Source organism: Apodemus sylvaticus, chromosome 22 (assembly GCF_947179515.1).
Source record: "Apodemus sylvaticus chromosome 22, mApoSyl1.1, whole genome shotgun sequence".
Taxonomy (NCBI): Eukaryota; Metazoa; Chordata; class Mammalia; order Rodentia; family Muridae; genus Apodemus; species Apodemus sylvaticus.
Window position 1 is genome coordinate 19,496,658 of NC_067493.1, and position 19,298 is coordinate 19,515,955.

The 19,298-nt window shown below is 50.0% G+C and overlaps 2 protein-coding genes across 4 annotated transcripts; one reads left to right on the top strand and one right to left on the bottom strand.

Moving 5' to 3' along the window:
- Trappc5 (trafficking protein particle complex subunit 5) lies at positions 1-4,510 on the top strand. The gene is made up of 2 exons (XM_052168366.1): positions 1-93; positions 2,633-4,510. Exon 2 carries the CDS (start codon positions 2,642-2,644, stop codon positions 3,206-3,208), a length of 567 nt encoding a protein of 188 aa, XP_052024326.1. The 5' UTR covers positions 1-93; positions 2,633-2,641; the 3' UTR covers positions 3,209-4,510.
- A 795-nt stretch (positions 4,511-5,305) lies between these two features.
- On the bottom strand, positions 5,306-17,618 carry Fcer2 (Fc epsilon receptor II). 3 transcript variants are annotated; one of them, XM_052168454.1, is made up of 12 exons: positions 17,506-17,618; positions 13,876-13,979; positions 12,364-12,483; positions 12,111-12,164; positions 11,111-11,173; positions 10,858-10,920; positions 10,605-10,667; positions 10,438-10,500; positions 10,242-10,331; positions 6,889-7,040; positions 6,664-6,770; positions 5,306-6,363 (listed from the first exon to the last, which is right to left on the bottom strand). In XM_052168454.1, the coding sequence occupies exons 2-12, from the start codon at positions 13,895-13,897 to the stop codon at positions 6,165-6,167; spliced, it is 996 nt and encodes a 331-aa protein (XP_052024414.1). In that variant the 5' UTR covers positions 13,898-13,979; positions 17,506-17,618; the 3' UTR covers positions 5,306-6,164. The 3 variants fall into 3 exon arrangements, with proteins under 3 accessions (XP_052024414.1, XP_052024416.1, XP_052024415.1); XM_052168456.1 differs by lacking the exon at positions 10,605-10,667; XM_052168455.1 differs by lacking the exons at positions 13,876-13,979; positions 17,506-17,618 and adding an exon at positions 13,167-13,216.
- Positions 17,619-19,298: the final 1,680 nt, after the last annotated feature.

The following is a 19,298-nucleotide window of genomic DNA, read 5'->3' on the forward strand; positions in this document are numbered from 1 at the left end:
CAGTTCCGGTTGAGCCCTTTCCCCGCCCGAGAACCTACTCCGGCGCGCACGGGCCTCGACCTTTTTCCTGTGCGTCCCGAGCAGCGTTCCCGGGTCAGTCTGCTTTGGGTTTTCCTGGGGGTGATGCGGGTTCCGCGGTCCCAGCCGAGCGTCCTAGAGCAGCCGACGGGAGCGTTCTGCACGGTTCCCTTCCCCGGCTGGGGAGCCGGACGGTCCATCCTAATCCCCCAGACCCGGCCCCTGGGACCTGCTTTGTAGGGACGTGCTGTCGGTCCCAGTCCATCCCCAAAAGCGATGAAGGCTTCCCCTGGGCACACATCAGGGGGACCCCTCAGTCTCCGGATTCCATTTTGGTCTCCACTCACAGTCGTGGCTCCCTGTTGCCGGCACGGGAGGCCCCGAGACTCTCGGCGCTTCCTCCTGGCTCCTCCACTAGTTTCCCCATCATCCATAGTTTTCTAGAGAGTGTGTGGAGTGTGAGTTCCCAATGGGATCTCTATTTTTAGAGTTAAGGGTCACCCTGGAAACGGCTTCCTTCGTGACTGATAGACACTTCCGCCACTCCCCACCCTCACGTTATAGGTTTGGGGATTTTCTGTAAAATCGCCTCCTGGCTTGGCCCTGTCCTTTACTGTCGCATTCTTTTCTGTCTTTCCTGGAGGGATTGGGCAGGAAGGTCTCTATGGTAGTCAGGACTGAAGCACTTGCTAACTAGGGAAACCAACATTGACACATTGACTGTCCTCTGTCCCCTCTCCATTCTCTAACCGCTCCCCACCCCATCTCCTGCTTTAAAAATAGTGTGTGTTAGTGCTTTTCTCCTTGTTGCTGTGCTCATATATACCCGAGAAGGAAAAGTCTGTTTATTCGGCCATTGGCAAATGATGGCCAGAGCATGAGGCGGCTGGTGTTGCATCCAGAGAGGGGGCGGGGGGAGGGAGAGAGAGGGAGGGAGGAAGACAGGAGAGAAGAGATACTGGTTCTCAGATCATTTCATTCTTTTTATTTAGTCTTTGGGTGGTGATGCCCATATTCAGAACCAGTGACACTTTTTCCTGCTGATACTAAATCTAGGTCATGAAGATGACCTCACTGTAAACGGTTTAGGCAGTCCTGGAACTCGCCGCTTTCTGCCATCTTACTGCCTCAGCCTCTGGAGTGCTGGGTGGGGCAGCAGGTGTGCACCTCCACACCTTCGTGGCCTTTCTGTATTCTCTCCACCTTTTTGATTGATTGATTGATTGATTACTTTTTGGAGACAGTTTCTCTGTGTAACAGCCCTGGCTGTCTCTCAGACTCACAGAGATGCCTCTGCCTCTTGAGGGCTGGGATTAAAGGCATGCACCATGCCTGGCACCTTACATTTTAGCCATCCCCCTGCCGTGTGCCAGCTTCTTAAAGATTACATTTTTTTAAGTTTATTCATTGCATGTTTGTGTGCATATGTGTGTATTGGTGAGTGTGCATGGACACTGTGGAGAGCGAGTTCTCACCGTCCACTCTGTGGGTCCTGGGATTAAGCGGGGATTATCAGGTAAGTGTCTTTACCTTTGAGCCAGCTGGCCAGCCCCACTGAGAGTTCTTTGGGAAGACTTCTTATTTGTTTGAGCTCTATTTTATGTGTCTAGGTATTCTGCTTGCATATATGTCTATGCATCATGTGTGTGCCTGGTGCCCTCACTGGTCAGGGGATCTGCTAGATCTGTTAACAGGTGATCGTTGTGAATCACCATGTGGGTGCTGGAATTCAAACTCAGTCTCTCTATAAGACCAAAAAATGATCTTAACTGGTTAGTCCTCTCTCTAGCTTTATTTATTTATTTATTTATTTATTTATAACACGAGGTCTCCTGTAGCCTAGGTTGGACTCCATATGTAGACTCCTAATCCTCCTGCCTCTGCCTCATGTAGCCTAGGTTGGTCTCAAATTCCATATGTAGACTCCTGATCCTCCTGCCTCAGCCTCCACCTCCTGAGTTCAGAGACTGCAGAAGTGTGCCACTATACCTGGCTTTATGCACTTCAGGGAATCAGACCCGGGATTGCATGTACGCGAGGCGGGCCTGCACCAGCTGGGCCGTATCCCCAAGTGCGCTTTCTGTGAATAAGAAATCTCTTGGTTCTCCATCTTTGGGGTAGTTTCTATTGGACCCTGTTATTTCCCTTAAAGGTTTCTTTTGAATTTTCATTTTTAATTTATCTATATGTGTGTGCGTCTGAGTATGGGTCTGTGTGTTTGAGTGCGGGGCAGCGGCGGCCAGAGGCCTTGATTCTTCCTGGAGCTGGAGGTGGTTGTGAGCCCCGTGGGGTGGGTGCTGGGAACTGACTTTAAGTGCTTTGAGTACTGCGTGCTTTGAAGCGCTGAGCCCGCCTGTCACGTTCTCATCTCTTCATTTCCCCATTGGCAGGTAAGATTCTAAAGCTCTCAGTCTAGTATTTGTGCTTTGCTTGCTAAACGTTATGGGGTGTGTTTTTACTAGCAGTTTAATGTCCGCTTCCCTTCTGATCTGTTTGGCACTATAGTGCTCAGCGCTGGTGCAGGTGGATTGTATGGGTGGCCTGGGGTCTCCTTCTGGCCCTTGGTGCCAGGCCTCATCCACCACCGTTGCCCTGACTTTTGGTCTCCCTGCAGGACTGCGTCATGGAGGCGCGTTTCACACGCGGGAAGTCGGCGCTGCTGGAGCGCGCCCTGGTGCGGCCGCGCACTGAGGTGAGCCTCAGCGCCTTCGCCCTTCTCTTCTCCGAGCTGGTGCAGCACTGTCAGAGCCGCGTGTTCTCTGTGGCTGAGCTGCAGGCGCGATTGGCCGCCCTAGGCCGCCAGGTGGGCGCCCGAGTCCTAGATGCCCTGGTGGCCCGCGAGAAGGGTGCCCGGCGTGAGACCAAGGTGTTGGGTGCGCTGCTGTTCGTCAAGGGCGCGGTGTGGAAGGCCCTGTTTGGCAAGGAGGCGGACAAGTTGGAGCAGGCCAATGATGACGCCCGCACTTTCTACATCATTGAGAGGGAGCCTCTCATTAACACCTACATCTCAGTGCCCAAGGAGAACAGCACCCTGAACTGTGCCAGCTTCACTGCGGGCATCGTGGAGGCTGTGCTCACGCACAGCGGCTTCCCCGCCAAGGTCACGGCGCACTGGCACAAGGGGACCACACTCATGATCAAGTTTGAAGAGGCTGTTATTGCCCGAGACCGGGCCCTGGAGGGACGCTGACCCCACAGGAGATAAAGGATGAGCAGATCGCGTTCCCAAGCTTGTGTTGTGTCTTGTGTAGGGGCGTCAGATCTGCGCTGCTCCTGCTTCTGGTCCTGAGTCCCAGACTATGGGAGTCCCAAGGCAAGCTTGTCAGACATAGACGGGGAGGAAGGAGGGCAATGGGCTGACTTGGCTTCTGGCTGTCAGTGAGGTTGGAGGCTTGGCTGTTCTGGGGAGATAGGGTACCTGTGGAATTCCTGTTGGAGCCTGGAGAGGTGTGGGCAGGGATATGAGGTCAAGAGGGACCAGGACCTGGCAGAGTGCCAGTGCTGTAGCCCAGTTTGTAGAGTGCCCGGAGTTTGATTCCTTATGTAACATAAAATGGGTGCAGATTGTCTCATCCCAGCACTAGGAAGGTAGAGGGAGAAAGGTCACAAGTTCAAGGCCATCCTCTGCTACTTAGCAAGTTTGAGACCAGCACAGGACTCTTAAGTGTGAGGAAGGGGTACTCTTCCCTTGAAACTCAGTTTCCTGCACATCTCCATTTGTTCAAAAAAAAAAAAAACAAAAACAAAACCTCAAAAATCAGATAGTAAAGGAGAGGGTGTGGCTATGCGGCTAAAAAAATAAATGTAGAATGGTTATTCTCCCTTTAGACGTGAGTCGCTCAAAGTGGCTTGTGGACGCCAGCATCAGCATCCACATTATCAGCATCAGCACCAGCATCCATGTCAGAGTCAGCATCATTGTCCCACAGGCAGGATCACGGGTCCACCCCTAGACTTACTGGACCAGAAGTTTGCATCCCAGCCCCCTTCCCAGAGGTCTCCCTGGGACTCTTTATTTTGAGAAACGGTGCTTCAGGGCGTCAGAGTCACCCGAAGGGCCAACACCTCAGCTGGTTTTAACACAAAACTGTGGGTCAGATTGTGCAGTTTTGGGGGTGTGCTTAAGAATTTGTTTCTGGTTCATGCTGGAGAGCTGCTGGGTGCCCCAGGGATCACACGGAGAACAGTGGCACACCAGCCTCTCAAAGCGGGAAGAGCCCAGAACCATCTGGAAACTCAAGAGGGTTTTAAGGTTACTATTTAAAACCTTAATTGTGAGACAGGTTTCTGAGTGAACAGGCTGGCTTCGACCTTGTTGTGTCTTCAAGGATGGCTGTGAGTTCCCAACCCTTCCGACTCCACGTGAGGCTGAGTGTTTCACTTGGAAAATTATGTTTTCCCGGCTGACCCGGAACTCACTGTGTAGACCAGGCTGGCCTCACACTCCAGAGGTCTACCTCCCTAGCGCTGAGATTAAAGTTGAGCACCACCACCCTTGGCTGTTGTTATTATTGAAGACTTTATTTACGTGTGTGTGTGTGTGTGTGTGTGTGTGTGTGTGTGTGTGTGTCTATATGTGCGTTTGTGAACTTCAGTGCAGGCGGCTGGGGACCAGAGGGGAATCAGATTTCGAGCTGTGGCAGGTGACTGTGAACCCCTGATGTGAGTGCTGCCGTCTGGCCCCTCCCCCACCCTAAGGAGGAGCAGTGTGTTGTTAACTGCTGAGCCGTGACTCTCGCCCTCCACCTCATTTCTAAAAATGTTTGTGTATGCAAGTGGAGCCAGAGATTGATGTGAGATGTCTTCCTCAGTTACCCCCCTCCTTAGTCATCTTAAAAGATGTGTTTATGTTTGTAGGTGTGTGGGCCTGCAGTCACCCGAAGAGAACAGCTTTGGGGACTTGGTTCTTTCCTTCCGCTATAGACTCAGGAGACTCAGGCACTCAACTCAGGTCATCGCCTGCCCTCTTATCTTTATTTGGGTCTCGCTGTATTGTCCAGGCTGGCCTAAAGCTACAGCATCCAAGCGTACTAGGACTATAAGCAAGCACCAACATACCTAGCCTGGGGGTCACCTGCTTCTGAGCCTCACTGCACTTACACCTAGAATAAGGATATGGGAAAAGAAAGAACCAAGATATAGAAAGTGTAAATTCCATATTGATTGCGCATCATTCTCAGAGAGCTTTGGGTACCAAGTCTGTGAAACTGTCAGCTTACACCAGAAGGAGCATCGAGAACTCCCCCCAGGCACAAACCACACCCAAACCACACCCAAACACCCGTTTTTCACAGAGAGATCCTTTATTAAGTATGTAAGAAAAGTTAAGTGGCCACTTTCTGACTCAGGCAGAAAAACAGCAGCCAATGGCCTTGCAGGTGTAATTTTTATGAAGAGGAAAAAGGGCAGTCTGTTAGACTGGGCTATGATGAATTGGTATATTTTGACTGAGCATGTTAATTAGGTGACACAAAGGGGGTTTTGGTTGCTGGACTTCAATACATGGATAGCTGGACCTTGGTGGCCAGCCTCAGAGGAGGAAGTGGACAAATAAGGGACCGTGGGGGCTAGCTTTAGGACTGTTAACAGCTTTTTAGCAAGGCAGAGGGTATGAATGGGAGAGAAGGGCAAGGCCTGCCAGAGCCAAGCTCACCCTGCTGGAGCCCGACTCCCTTCAATGACTCCCACACCAGGAGCACACTCGGTACAGCCTCCAAGGAGGGTGGGAATGCTGGGACCAGTCACCACCCAGTTTTACTGATGGAAACTTAATGGGAGGACTCACTTCCAGATCCTGGGAATGGGGAACCTCTGTTCTCTGATGCACAGCGAGAGGAAGTGGGGACTGCAGAAGGAGCCTCCTCTGAGATCTTTGTCCTCAGCAGCTCCCTGGGTGGCTCGACGGACCACCCACATGCATGCCAATAGGCTGGGAGCTTGCATGGCTCGGGCTCAGGTTTGGGGAGGGCATGGGATGGTCAGCTTAGCTGAAGAGCAGTAGAGCCTTCCTGAGTAGCTGTCGGGAGCTAGCATCTGCCATCTGCTTCAGTATGGGTAGGGACATGATCATAGCCTTCAGTCACAGAGAGGGGTATCCTCAAGGCCTGGCTGTTTCCATGATAAAGGTAGAGGGTGAGCAGAAGTTTTCAGGGTTCACTTCTTGGGGTGGCTCCTGTCGGGCTCACAGAGGCGAAGGGAGCAGATAGCTCGCATGTTGCCAGCTGCTCACAGACCCAGGCCTCCAGGTAGCTACGGCAGAAGGCGTCGTTCCACTGGCCGGATCCCCGCATCATCACGCAGTCCTCACCCTGACCCCCATTGTTGGGCTCCCCAGGATTCCAGTTGCTGGAACAGGAAACACCTCTAGTCATAGGACGTGATTAAGGAGATGTCCCATCTCTGCAGACCCTCCCCCTGTTAGCCTCCTTTCATAGCACAGGTTTCACCTTTGGGGAGCTGTCCCTGGGACTCCTCCACCTCCTTCATGAGGCACAAGAAACACCTTTCCAGTTTGTGCTGCTTGCTTCTTCAGGGCCCTATAGCCAAGGCGGTCTAGGATTTTCCTTCGTCTGTAGCCCATAGGACCCTTTCCCTGAGCCCCGGACTGTTTCTCCTACCTTACTTGTTTCCTGGGGTTCCCCTTACCTGTAACTCAAAGGGCTCCCATCCGTCCATACAAACTCTCCCTCCATATTGAGATCCTGGAGGCCAATCCAGGAATCCTCCTTGTTGCTGTGTTGCATCAGGAAGTCCTAGGTAGAGGTGGATATGGTCCTTGCCGCCTATTTCAGAAGGCCAGGGTGGGATCCTACGCCGCACTCCCCCCACCTACTGCCACCCTGCTGCCCACAGTCTCCAGAGTCCAAGTACCTGCTCCTTTTGGCTGTGGATGCTAACTAGCCGCCCTCCCAGGTCGCTGCAGGTGAACCTGGCCTGGATCCACTGCTTGGAGCCTTTGCCAAAATAGTAGCACTTCTGTTGGAAATGGAGCCAGTCCTTGGGACATACATTGCACGCAGTTCCTGGGGTCACACATTGAACAGAGGCTCAGGAACACTGTGGTGGGTAACGTTTCTCCTGTAGTCACGCAGGGATCGGGGCTGGAGGACCTGTTCTGTTCTGCCAAGCTTAAAGCCTAACCCTGCCAGTCTGCTGCAGATTGCTTTCTGCATGGAATCTCCAAAACTGGCCAGTTCTTTGGTAAGATCTTCCCAACCACTAACAATGTCACCACAGATAGCTCAGTAGTTAGCGGAATGGCACTAGCCTCAGCTACAGGGGTCAGCAACAAACAGCCGAGGCCACCAGAGCTCCCCGCCAGCATTGTAAAACACTTCCAGTGCCAAAGTTATTAGCTTCTTACAATTAACACTTCATGGTTAGCATCAGATACTACTCAGATACTCCCCAGCTTCAGACACCTTAGCTACCCCACGCCCAGACACCTCAGTTACCCTCTACTCCTAAAGAGACCTCTCCTTCCCCCAGCTCTGCAGGCACTTCAGCTACCCACACCCTCACAGAGATCGCAGCCACTCCCCCACCCCCCAGACACTTCAGCCATAGCAAAGATTAAGAGCATGTGTGGCTCTTGCAGAGGACCCCAGTTCTGTCCCGAGCACCCACGCTAAACAGCTCACAACTGCCTGTAACGCCCAGCTCTTTGAATCTGGTCTCGACAGATGTAAAACTCAGAACTTGCATAGTACCCACACCTCTGCCTCATAATTAAAACTAAAATAGATATGAAAAATGGTCAAGGGATATTTGAAAAAAATCAAAAGGAAAGAAATGAAAAGAGGGAGGGAGGGAAAAGGGAAGGAGGGAGAGAAACACACACACACACACACACACACACACAGAGAGAGAGAGAGAGAGAGAGAGAGAGAGAGAGAGAGAGAGAGAGCTGAACTCAGATTAGATTCCAGGGACCAGATGCCTCAGTGGGCAAGCATTGAGCACAGGGCCTGAGTTGGATCTTGTGGATGTATCAGCAATTCTAGTTCTCCTGTGGCAAGGTGGGAAGCAGAGTGTATGTATGTAGTTGGAGTGTGCTGTGTGTGTGGTCTGTGTATATGCGTGTGTAAAGTGGTCTGTGTATGTATATATTTGGTGTATGTTTATGTAGTCTGTATATGTGGTGTGTGTGCATGTGATGTGTATGTTTGTGTTCTATATATATGGTGCATGTGCAGTGTGATGTATGTTGTGTGTGTACATATGTGACGTGTGTATGGCTTTACGTGTTTTTGTATATGGTGTGGTGTGCATGTGGTGTATTTGTGTATATATGTGAGGTATGTTGTGTGTGTATACATGGTGTATACGCATGTGCGTACTAAGAGAAAGGGTAAGTAGTGGGAAATCTGTGAGCAATGAACCTGACCTTTCTTCTTCACCCCAAGAAACCACAGGGGTTTTCTGCTGGGATCCCCAGAGCCACACGTCCCAGGGGATGGGGACTCCTTCTGGCCAAGCAAAGTTCCTTCCTTCTCTTATCCCGTTGGGGCAGCTGGGACTTTCCAGAAGTGGGAGGGGGGGAAGCCAGGGGCCATGAGGCATGGGGGGCACAGCAGCCTCGTTCTTATCCCGTGCTACAGGGTGTTACAGGCACTGCAGTGGCTCTTGTGGCAAGCTGGTTGGCCCGCTGTGCAACGTTCCCACCATCTGTCCTATCCCTGGGGTAACGTCATGTCACTAAGTGGGCCAGTCTAGGGAGGCTGCTGTGGTGAGGGTGAGGCGGCACAGAAGGAGAGAAGACATCATGGGATTATGGAAGCGTGGAAAGGGAAAGGAGCCCCTCACGCTGGAGTCTGGTAGGAGCCTCTCCAAAGCAGAGAGGCAAGACTTTCAGCACAGCTAGCATTTGCTTTGGAGGCTGCCTGCACAGAGACAATGCACGGACATCTCTATACTCTTCCCACATATGGATATTTTATATTAAGGCAACAGTGAGCAGTGGCCTCGGGCTGGACTTCAGTCCTCTGCCAGCTATGCCCTAGGATTACCAAACAAGACTGCTGGTTCTGTCTACAGTAAAGAAGTCCTGTCCTCTTGCACCCCTGTGGATCTTTTACCAATTGTCACCCTCTTGGGAACTGCCCTGGGGTTATTTAAATTCTCTGGGCCAGCATGAGGACCTCAGTTTGGATCCCCAGATTGGGTTAGAGCTGGGCACCCCCCCCCCAGGGCAGGTGTGAGGTAGAGGAAGGAGAATCCCTGGATATTCATCAGCCAGCCAGCCTGGTATATATAATGGATAGCAACAACAAATCTTATCTCAAACAAAATGGAAGGCAAGGACTGACACCCGAGATTGCCTTCTGACTTCCATACATGTACCATGCCATATGTACACATTTCCCCATCCTCCTACACCACACACACACACACACACACACACACACACACCTTTAATAGGCCTTTGAAGATAACCTCAAAGCCGGAGAGTCCTCACGTGGCTCTGTCTTTCCTTAAGGACCTGTTCTTTCTTTGTCTTAACTCTTGCGCTTGCATTTACGTTGGGGCTAGTGATAGGGCTTAGTGGCTAAAGGAGCTTGCTGCTGCTAAGTATGAACTCCTGAGTTCAATCACCAGAACCGAAGTGCTAGAAGGAGAGTACCAACTCCTGAAAGTTGTCCTCTGACCTCCACACACATGCCACGGCATGTATTTCCTCCCCACACACATGCACATAAAGTAAATAAAATGTAAAAATAATTAAAAAAAATCTCGTTAAAAATCTCTCTGGATAAACTCCAATTCTTCATCACATTGGCTTGTCCTGAAATTCCTCTGAATCAAAGACAAAGATCCTGTTTGACGGAGTTGAGATCCCTAGAGAGCTGAGGAACCTCCTCAGGCTGCTTCCAGGGGTCACGATATGGAGCTGTTCCTCTGTCCCTGCCCGGGACAGGGCCCTGACAGGGCTCCTGATGACCACATCTCCCTGCCTGGCTAGGCAGACAACAGGAATGGAGGAAAACTAGTGGTGGCTAGCTTTATCCTGGACGAGGAAGGCGGTGTGGACCCCACCCCCATCAACAGAGGGTGTTCTTTGATGTCCCCATCTATCTTGGTCCCCGCGTCAACTCAGATCCACGAACATCCCATAGAACTTCTGTCACACCATGCCACACAATTGTGTCAGCACAGACACCTCACACAGAATGTCACAGTAGTTGGTTACAGGCCACCGTTGATGGCAGGTCAGGCTCACTCACCCTTCGACATCAGTATCTCTATCCACAGCTTTGTCACCTCTCCCTGGAGTTTCTCCAGAGCATCTGAGGCTGCGCGCTTCTCATTCAAGCCTAGGGAGACCAGGGATGGGCGTGGCATTCAGGGACTGACTGGCACCTGCCGGGACCACGCCCATCTCACGCCCTTTGCCCTTTCCTCCGGCCATTCAAGTCTCACCCAGGGATTTGATGTTGACTAGATCCTCTTGGAGTCTGTTCAGGTTCTGGGAGAGTTCAGCGTCTGAAAGGTGTGGAGATGGTGCAGATTCAGACACTGCCCGGCATCTCCCAGCAGCACACCTTGCCACTCATCCAGCCCTTTCCCCTGGTCTTCCCACATCTCACTCTGGGATCTGACGCTGATTAGATCCTCCTGGAGTTCAGTGAGGTTCTGGGAGAGTTCAGAGTCTGAAAGGTGTTATGTCTGCTCTCAGAGATGATACTTACCGGTCAGGTCACCCTGAGAGGGTGCTTGCGGGTCCTCCTCTCCCTCATCCTTTCATCCCCACGCCCGGTCCTGACTCCAGCCTCCAACCTCCGTATTCACGTGGTTCTTGGGATGGGGGGGTCCCGCCTCCCCCCCAACCCCCCCACTTACCCTGAGCTTTCATTTGCTTCTGTTCAGCTTGAAGCTCTTGCAAGTTCTGTGACATCCGAACAGCTACCCAGAGAGCAGAACTCAGGGATGACAAGGTTCCTGGCGAATTCGGCCCCCCCCCCAACTTCTTCCTCCTTGGGCCTTAGGGCTGCCCCTTGCTGTGTGGGCATGGCTAACCACCACTGACTATCCAAGGCCATTCCAGCCTTTCTTTCCTTCCCCAACCCAGACTGACAGGAGGTGACAGGCTCACCCTGGGACTTCTGGGCCAATTGATTACTCTGGTAGTTTTGTAAGTCCTTGGTGACACGAGAGACTGGGACAGAGGGAAGAAGAGAGGTGTTTTTTAAGAATCATGACGACTGACTTTCCATCCATCCCCTCCCCCTTCCCCCCCTCTCCTTTCCCACTTTGCAGCTCATGTTGCTTTCACACTTGCAGTCCTCCTGCCTCAACCTCCTGACACAACAGGCAAGCATGCACCCCCACACCCAGTGCACCCCCACACCCAGTGCACCCCACACCTAGGTAAGACATCCAGTTGAGGTTGAGGTTGTACTTCACCCCAATCCTCAGTTCAGGGGTCTCTTTCACATCACCACAAGAGCTGCAGGTTTTACTGCATACATTTTACATGGAGCATAGGAGAGACGGAACATATGAGGTGCAGGCTAGAACTGAATAATCAGGTATGTCTTCCTTTTCCTCTGGGATTAAATATGAGAACAGTAGCCATATTTCCTGAGGACTTTGCTCCCCACCTCCCTTTCTCTTTCTTTCTTTTTTGAGACAGGTCTCATGTAACTCAGGATGGTCTGGAACTCAAACTTCTGAATCTCCTGCCTCCGGTTTTCAGTTGCTGGGATCACAAGTGTGCACTACAGTGCCCAGTTACGCAACACTGGGGAAGGGACCCTGGGGCACGTGCTCTGCCGAATGAACTATACCCCCAGCCTCGGAGGCTTTCTCTACCTTTCTTTCTTCACTTGGTAGCTCACACCCATGGTACAGAAGGATAAAGAGAGGCCCAAGTGGTTTTGTGAACCCTGCCATCTGAACAGATTTCAGATAAGAGGCAACCTTGCTTCTCCAGACTTTGAAGAAGCTTTCTGCTGAGATGGAGACTCCACCGGTTCCCTATGGAGAGGATGCCATTGAGGCACTCCCCACAGGGGTCGGTGGCAGGAAAATGACAGTAGCTGACCATCCATCCCAGCCCACACTTCTGTTAGCCCAGCCTGACCCTTCCATACCATTCTGGATGGCAGAGTCTCCCAGCTGTTTTAGATTCTTCTCCGTTTCCCAGTCTAGGGGGTCAGTGGGAAGAAGACAAGACAAGAAGGATAGTTATTTGTCAGCAGGGGTTGGGGTTACAGGTAGGATCAGGAATGCTGGATGACAGGAGACATTAAGACGAAGCAGAAGATGGGGGAGACCAGGTGACATGGGGATGGGAGCAGAATGACTCAGCAGGTTGGGGAGCTTTGGGGCTGCGGTTGTCCTTACGCCATAGAAGAAGCAGGGCCAGCAGGCCAGCCCACATTGCTGTGCTCAGTAGCCCCACCAGGACGAGCTGTGTCCCCCGTCTTGCACAGCAGCAACGCTTCCTTGGAGGCTCCCAGTATCCTGTTGGTAGCATAGAGAGTATTGATGGGTACATGGGGCGTGGGCTCCACTCCTCTTTCCCCGTCACCCAGAGTCTCAACATCCAAGGAGCACATCCCTGCCTGAACCAGAGGGTCTCAATGGATCCAGGCTCCTTCTTTCTCAACTTTCTGTACGTGCAAACTGTCCATCACTGTGCCCACCTGGGCGGTGCTTGTCCATCATTCTCCTTAGCTCAGTCTATGTATATGTCTCATCTGTGTAATTTCTGAGTCTGCCTCTCTGGACTTCTGCCTGTCCAACTAGAGTCTGTCCACACTCCAGCAAGCAAGGAGTCTGACTTCTGTCCAGGTCATTTCCAGAGAGACAGACTTAGAGCCAGAAGCTGAGACCCACCTCTTTCTCTTGCAACGCTGGGCCCCCCAAGATTCAACTCTGGCAAGATGCTCCTTTTTCTAGTCAGTTCTGACTCAACTCCCCATACTTATGTCTCAGTCCTCAAGTCCTAGCTACTTTTCTATCTGTCCCCAACCCTGAGCCCTAGTTATAAGACACCATATCCCAATTTTTGCCCCATGTCAAAGATACCCCAGATACCAATCCGCAGATACCACCCACACTCTTCAGACTTCACCCTAATACCTGAGCTACCTCCTCAACTCTGTCTTGATGTTTTCCCATGCTTTTCCCCAGCTCTTCCTTACCCTGGTTTTGAGAATTCATTCTGAATCCCAAGTTCCCATTCAAATTGGCTTTCAACTCTATCTGACCCCAGCTGTGCAGCTGGAGCTGAGTTTTGTTGGGAAGGTGTTGAGTCACAGAAGGGAGGGGCCTTGAATTTCCCTGTTCTACCTGGCTGTGTGCCACGGGTGTCAGTCAGAGCTCATCTCCCCACTCAGCATTCTGGCCCTTTGTACTGGCTGGTTTTGTGTGTCAACCTGACCCAGGCTGCAGTAATCACAAAGAAAGGAGCTTCAGGTGAGGAAATGCCTCCATGAGATCCACTGTAAGGCATTTTCTCAGTTAGTGATCAAGGGAGAGGGCCCATTGTAGGTGGTGCCATCCCTGGGCTGGTGCTCTTGGGTTCTCTAAGAGAGCAGACTGAGCAAGCCAGGGGAAGCAAGCCAGTAAGGAACATCCCTCCATGGCCTCTGCATCAGCTCCTGCTTCCTGACCTGCTTGAGTTCCAGTCCTGACTTCCTTTAGTGATGAACAGCAGTGTGGAAGTGTAAGCTCAATAAACCCTTTCCTCCCCAACTTGCTTCTTGGTCATGATGTTTGTGCAGGAATGGAAACTCTGACTAAAACACCCTTCTTGGGAGTTCATCCTCTGGGTAAAGAGGGACTGAAGAGCCCTCCTCCCTTCTCCTGGGCAAAATGGGTGCCAGCATTGGCACCTGGGAATCGTCTTACCTGAGTACTCATTTTCTTCCATGGCAGTCTTGTTTGGATTCTTTCAGTGATGGGGCATGCACTGCCTGCCAACGCCCTTGTCACTCCGAAGCTCTGGAAGTGACCTGGTTTCAGTGGACATTAGGATAAGGTGTCAAACTCTCATTATGGGTGCAGGAAAGCATCTGGGACCTGATGGTTCTGGAAGCTTTGGCTGATTTTGTTTAGTACATAAGTTAAAAAGAAATGTTGTGGTGATCTTGGGAGATGGATGTAATCTGGAAACCTGAGACCACAAGTTGAGTACCCAGAACACCCCACACGGGAAGCATGCAACACGGGAGACACACAGCAGTTGCTCAGTCCATGTCCAATATCAGCTGCTGATTTAAGCTAGAAATGTCTTTCTTAAATGTAAAAGGGCGTGTTCAGCATCAGAGTGCATGCGTGTGTGCATCCAGGTATCGTGTCTGTGTATGAGTGTACATACCTGTACACATGTGTGCAGAGGCCAGAAGAGGACATCACAGTCTGTCTCGTCTGTCACTGTCTACTTTATTTCCTGAGACAGGTCTCTCACTGAGCCTGGACCTCGGTTAGCAGCCAGCAAGCCCAGCAATCTTGTCTCCATCTTCTGCCCCCAGCACTGGGGTTACAGGCATGATTTCATGCTTGCATATGACCATACCTGGCTTGCTTTAATGTCTGGCTCTCTTTCCTTTCCTTTCCTTTTCTTTTCTTTTCTTTCCTTTCCTTTTCTCTTCTCTTCTCTTCTCTTCTCTTCTCTTCTCTTCTCTTCTCTTCTCTTCTCTTCTCTTCTCTTCTCTTCTCTTTTTGTTTTTTTGGATTTGGTTTTTTCAAGACAGGGTTTCTCTGTGTAGCCCTGGCAGTCCTGGAACTCACTCTGTAGACCAGGCTGGCCTTGAACTCAGAAATCTGCCTGCCTCTGCCTCCCACACCTGGGATTACAGGTGTGCGCCACCACTGCCCGGCTGCTTGCTTTCATTACTTACTGTCTGTCTGTCTGTCCATCCATCCATCCATCTACCCACCACCCATCATCTATCTATCTATCTATCTATCTATCTATCTATCTATCTATCTATCATCTATTGATCTATCATCTATTGATGGATCTATCATCTATTGATCTATCATCTATTGACGGATCTATCTATCATCTATTGATCTATCATCTATTGATGGATCTATCTATCTATCTATCTATCATCTATTGATCTACCATCTATTGATGGATCTATCTATCTATCATCTATTGATCTATCATCTATTGATGGATCTATCTATCTATCATCTATTGATCTATCATCTATTGATGGATCTATCTATCTATCAATCTATCTATAGATACCTATCTATGAGGGTTGCTTGTTCATTAAGAGCACTTACCCACTGAACCTTATCTCCAGCCCCTTACCTGAAGGTTTAATTTTATTTTTTGTTGTATGTATGTATGTATGTATGTAGTATGTATTTAGACAGGCTCTCCCAGTGGCCTGGAGTTTGTGAATTGGGCCAGGCAGCAAGGCCAGTGAGCCTCAGGGCTCTAGAGTTCCTCTCGGGCATTGAGTCCCAGGCATGCAGCACTGGGCCTGGGCTTTTGTAGGTGCTGGGGATCTGAACTCGGGTTCTCGTGCTTTCTGGGCAAGCACTTTGCCCACTGAGCCATCTTCCCGGCCTTGCCCAGCACACACTGCAATGCTACGGGGTTGTGGCACGCCACCCTGAATGTGTGCCTTCTGAATGCTGCTGGATCTGAGTGTAGCCTTGGCTAAGGGCTCCATGGTGTCATTGTGTTTTCTGCCCTTCTCCCTGCTTTTCAGCTCTTACATTTAAAACGTGGTTCAATTCTCACTGACAGTGTTTTGTTTCATTTTGTTTTGAGTAGCCCAGACCAATGAACTTCTGACGCTCCTCCTACCTCTCAGTGCTGGCATTCCCAGTGTGTGCCACCAGGTCCAGTGTATGTAGTATCAGAGATGGAATCCAGAGCTTCAAGCATCCATGAATGCAAGCACACAGCCAACTGAGCCTTAGCCCCTTCACACTTTGATTTTAAAGCTGTGCACACCACAAGCAAGCCTGGCAGTCAACAACTGTCTTTGCTGTGTGACTATGAGCAGGTTGTGTGCCCTCTCTGAGCCTTAGGAAAATAATGGTGTGGGGTAGTTATTCTCTGCCTAACTGCATCTTAAACTGATTCTGTCATTAGCAGAAGAGGCCAACAACATCACACCCTGGGCAGCTAGATGAGTTGAGGCACATACATACACACATATACACACACACATACAGACACACACACATACACACACATACACACACATATATACACACACATACAGATACACACACACATACACACACATACATACACACATATATACACACATATACACACATACACACAAGTATAGACACACACATACAGACACACACACATACAAATACACACACATATACACACATACACACATACACACACATACAGACACACATACATACGAATACATACACATATACACACATACACACACGTACAGACACACACACATAGAAATACACACACATATACACACATACACACACATACAGACACACACACATACAAATACACACACACACATATATACACACATATATACACACATACACACATATACACACATACAGACACACACATACAAACACACACACATATACACACATACACACACATACAGACACACACACATACAAATATACACACATATACACATATATACACACATACACACACATATACACACATACAGACACACACATACAAACACACACACACATATACACACACACATACACACACATACACACACATACAGACACACACACATACAAATACACACACATACACACATATATACACACATATATACACACATGCACACATATACACACACATACAGACACACACACACATACAAACACACACATATACACACATACACACACACATACACACACACATACACACACACACACAGTGACACTGGAACACTGAATCTTGTATCCAAGTTGCTCCACCGTCTGCTACTTGGGTTTATGAGGGAGTCAGCTTCTAACAGTCAGATATCAAAACCTCATGCCCCGAGTGTCCTTCTGACCTGAGAAGTCTCACCCCTTGGACAGCTTTCTCTGGCATACCGTAGCTTTCATTGATCATCTTCCAGCTTACCCACAAATCTAGTCTCTGCTCAGCCATCTTAGATGGCAGCATCTTATTAAACAGGCATCGATTGATCGATCGATCCCCGGGTATCAGACAGTGGCTGCACTGTGCTTTTCATACAGATTGAGTCACATTGCTGCTCGATCTGTTTGTGAGGAAGCACACCAAGGCTCTCACCCAGGGAGCAGCCTAAGCCCCGGGGCCCAGCCTCTCCAAAGCTGATGCCCACATGCCTCTTGATTCTGTCCGAACCGTTGCCTTCGCATGACAACCCGGCTCCCTCGTGGCTCATTCTTGGCTTAGTCCAAGGTAGTTCCTTTCAAGGCGCCTTTGCTATTCAGTACCCACAGCCAGCTCCTGATACAAAGAGATGGACACCACATGCACATGCACATGAAACCCACATGTAAATACAAACTTACTTGAACTTGGAGTCTGTCCTTGTCTTTCTGGTGTATGTGGGGTACTTGGAGAAGGTAGCTGAGGCTAGTGTGGCGAAGACAGATGTGTTCTGTGAGCAGCTCATTAATGGCTTCTATTTTTATACACCTAATTATGGGCTCACTGCCTGGGCAACCACAGAACACATAAGGCCTTTTTTTGGTGCTCCCCAGAACGTGGGGAAGTCCGGGCTATTATTACCTTTATTTCTCAGGTAAGCAAACTGTTGGAGAGTCAGCGATGCCAATCAGCACTCTTGAAATGCAGAAGGAAGGAAGTGGCATAGCTTCGATCTGAACCAAAGCTGTGGTGGACTGAATCTCTATGTAGGGGGAGAGAGAAGAGAGAGAGAGAGAGAGAGAGAGAGAAAGTGGGATGATCACGGGTGTACTGGTTGGTTTTGCGTGTCAACTTGACACAGGCTGGAGTTATCACAGAGAAAGGAGTTTCAGTTGGGGAAGTGCCTCCATGAGATCCAGCTGTGGGGCATTTTCTCAATTAGTGATCAAGAGGGAGGGCCCCTTGTGGGTGGTGCCATCCCTGGGCTGGGAGTCTTGGGTTCTATAAGAGAGCAGGCTGAGCAAGTCAGGGGAAGCAAGCCAGTAAGAAACATCCCTCCATGGCCTCTGCATCAGCTCCTGCTTCCTGACCTGCTTGAGTTCCAGTCCTGACTTCCTTTGGTGATGAACAGCAGTGTGGAAGTGTAAGCTGAATAAACCCTTTCCTCCCCAACTTGCTTCTTGGTCATGATGTTTGTGCAGGGATAGAAACTCTGACTAAGACAATGGGAAAAGACAGGAGGGGGAGAGGAGAGGGGAAGAAAGAGAGGAGAGAGGAGTGATCAACAAAGACAGGAGAGTTAAAGAGGGAGATGGAAAGTGGGGGAGAGAAAAAGGGCAAACGTGCGTGTGAGAAAACTATGTGAGGGAGAGAGAAAAGGAGAAAAGGGAGGATATGAGAAGAGAGGGAGATAGACTGGGGTACGTGTGAGAGAAGGCAACCGTGTCAGAGAACGAGGAAAAGGAGAGAGACAGGAAGAGAGGAAAGAGGAAGAGAGGTGTGTGGGCGAGAGGAAGAGACAAAGGAGAAGTGAGCAAAGAGAGAGAGGACAGGGAGGGCGAGCAGGGAAAGAGAGGAGAACGCTGCAGAACAGAAAGAGGGGAAGAAGACGGAAGAAAGAGAAAAGAGACGCGGGACAAGTCAATAGCTCCCCCACCCCTCAGTGTGCATTTCTATTTCTAGCTTCTTTATCAAAGTCAAGTGTCCATAGGTATGTCATTTATGTGAGTCTTCAGTTCAATTCCATCAATCAGCGTGCCTGTTTTTTGTGCCAAATGCCATGTTGTTTTTTCTCTCATATTTTTATTGGTTATTTTATTTATTTATATTTCAAATGTTGTCCCCCTTCCTGTTTTCCCCTCCACAAACCTCTATCCCATTCCCCTCCCCCCTGCTTCTAAGAGGGGGCTCCCCCACCCACCCTAGCGTTCCCCTATGCATTGAGCCTCTACAGGATCCTCCTCTCTCGCCTCCTCTCTTGCCTCCTCTATCTACAAGATAAGGCCATCCTCTGCTACATATCCGACTGGAGCCGTGGGCCCTCCATGCTGTTTTTTTTTTTTTTTTTTTTTTTTAGAATTATTTATTTATTTTATGAATATGAGTACACTGTCTCGCCAGAAGAGGGCATCAGATCCCATTACAGATGGTTGTGAGCCACCATGTGGTTGCTGGGAATTGAACTCAGGACCTCTGGAAGAGCAGACAGTGCCCT

What these genes read in the sequence shown, in the direction of transcription:
- Trappc5 (XM_052168366.1), top strand. Translation starts at nt 2,642, where the DNA reads ATGGAGGCGCGTTTCACACGCGGGAAGTCGGCGCTGCTGGAGCGCGCC.
- Fcer2 (XM_052168454.1), bottom strand. Translation starts at nt 13,897, where the DNA reads ATGGAAGAAAATGAGTACTCAG. An exon ending in GGAAGAAAATGAGTACTCAG is followed by an intron (nt 12,484 to 13,875) that starts GTAAGACGATTC and finishes TGCTACCAACAG; the next exon opens with GATACTGGGAGCCTCCAAGG. An exon ending in GGCCCTGCTTCTTCTATGGC is followed by an intron (nt 12,165 to 12,363) that starts GTAAGGACAACC and finishes CTGACCCCCTAG; the next exon opens with ACTGGGAAACGGAGAAGAAT.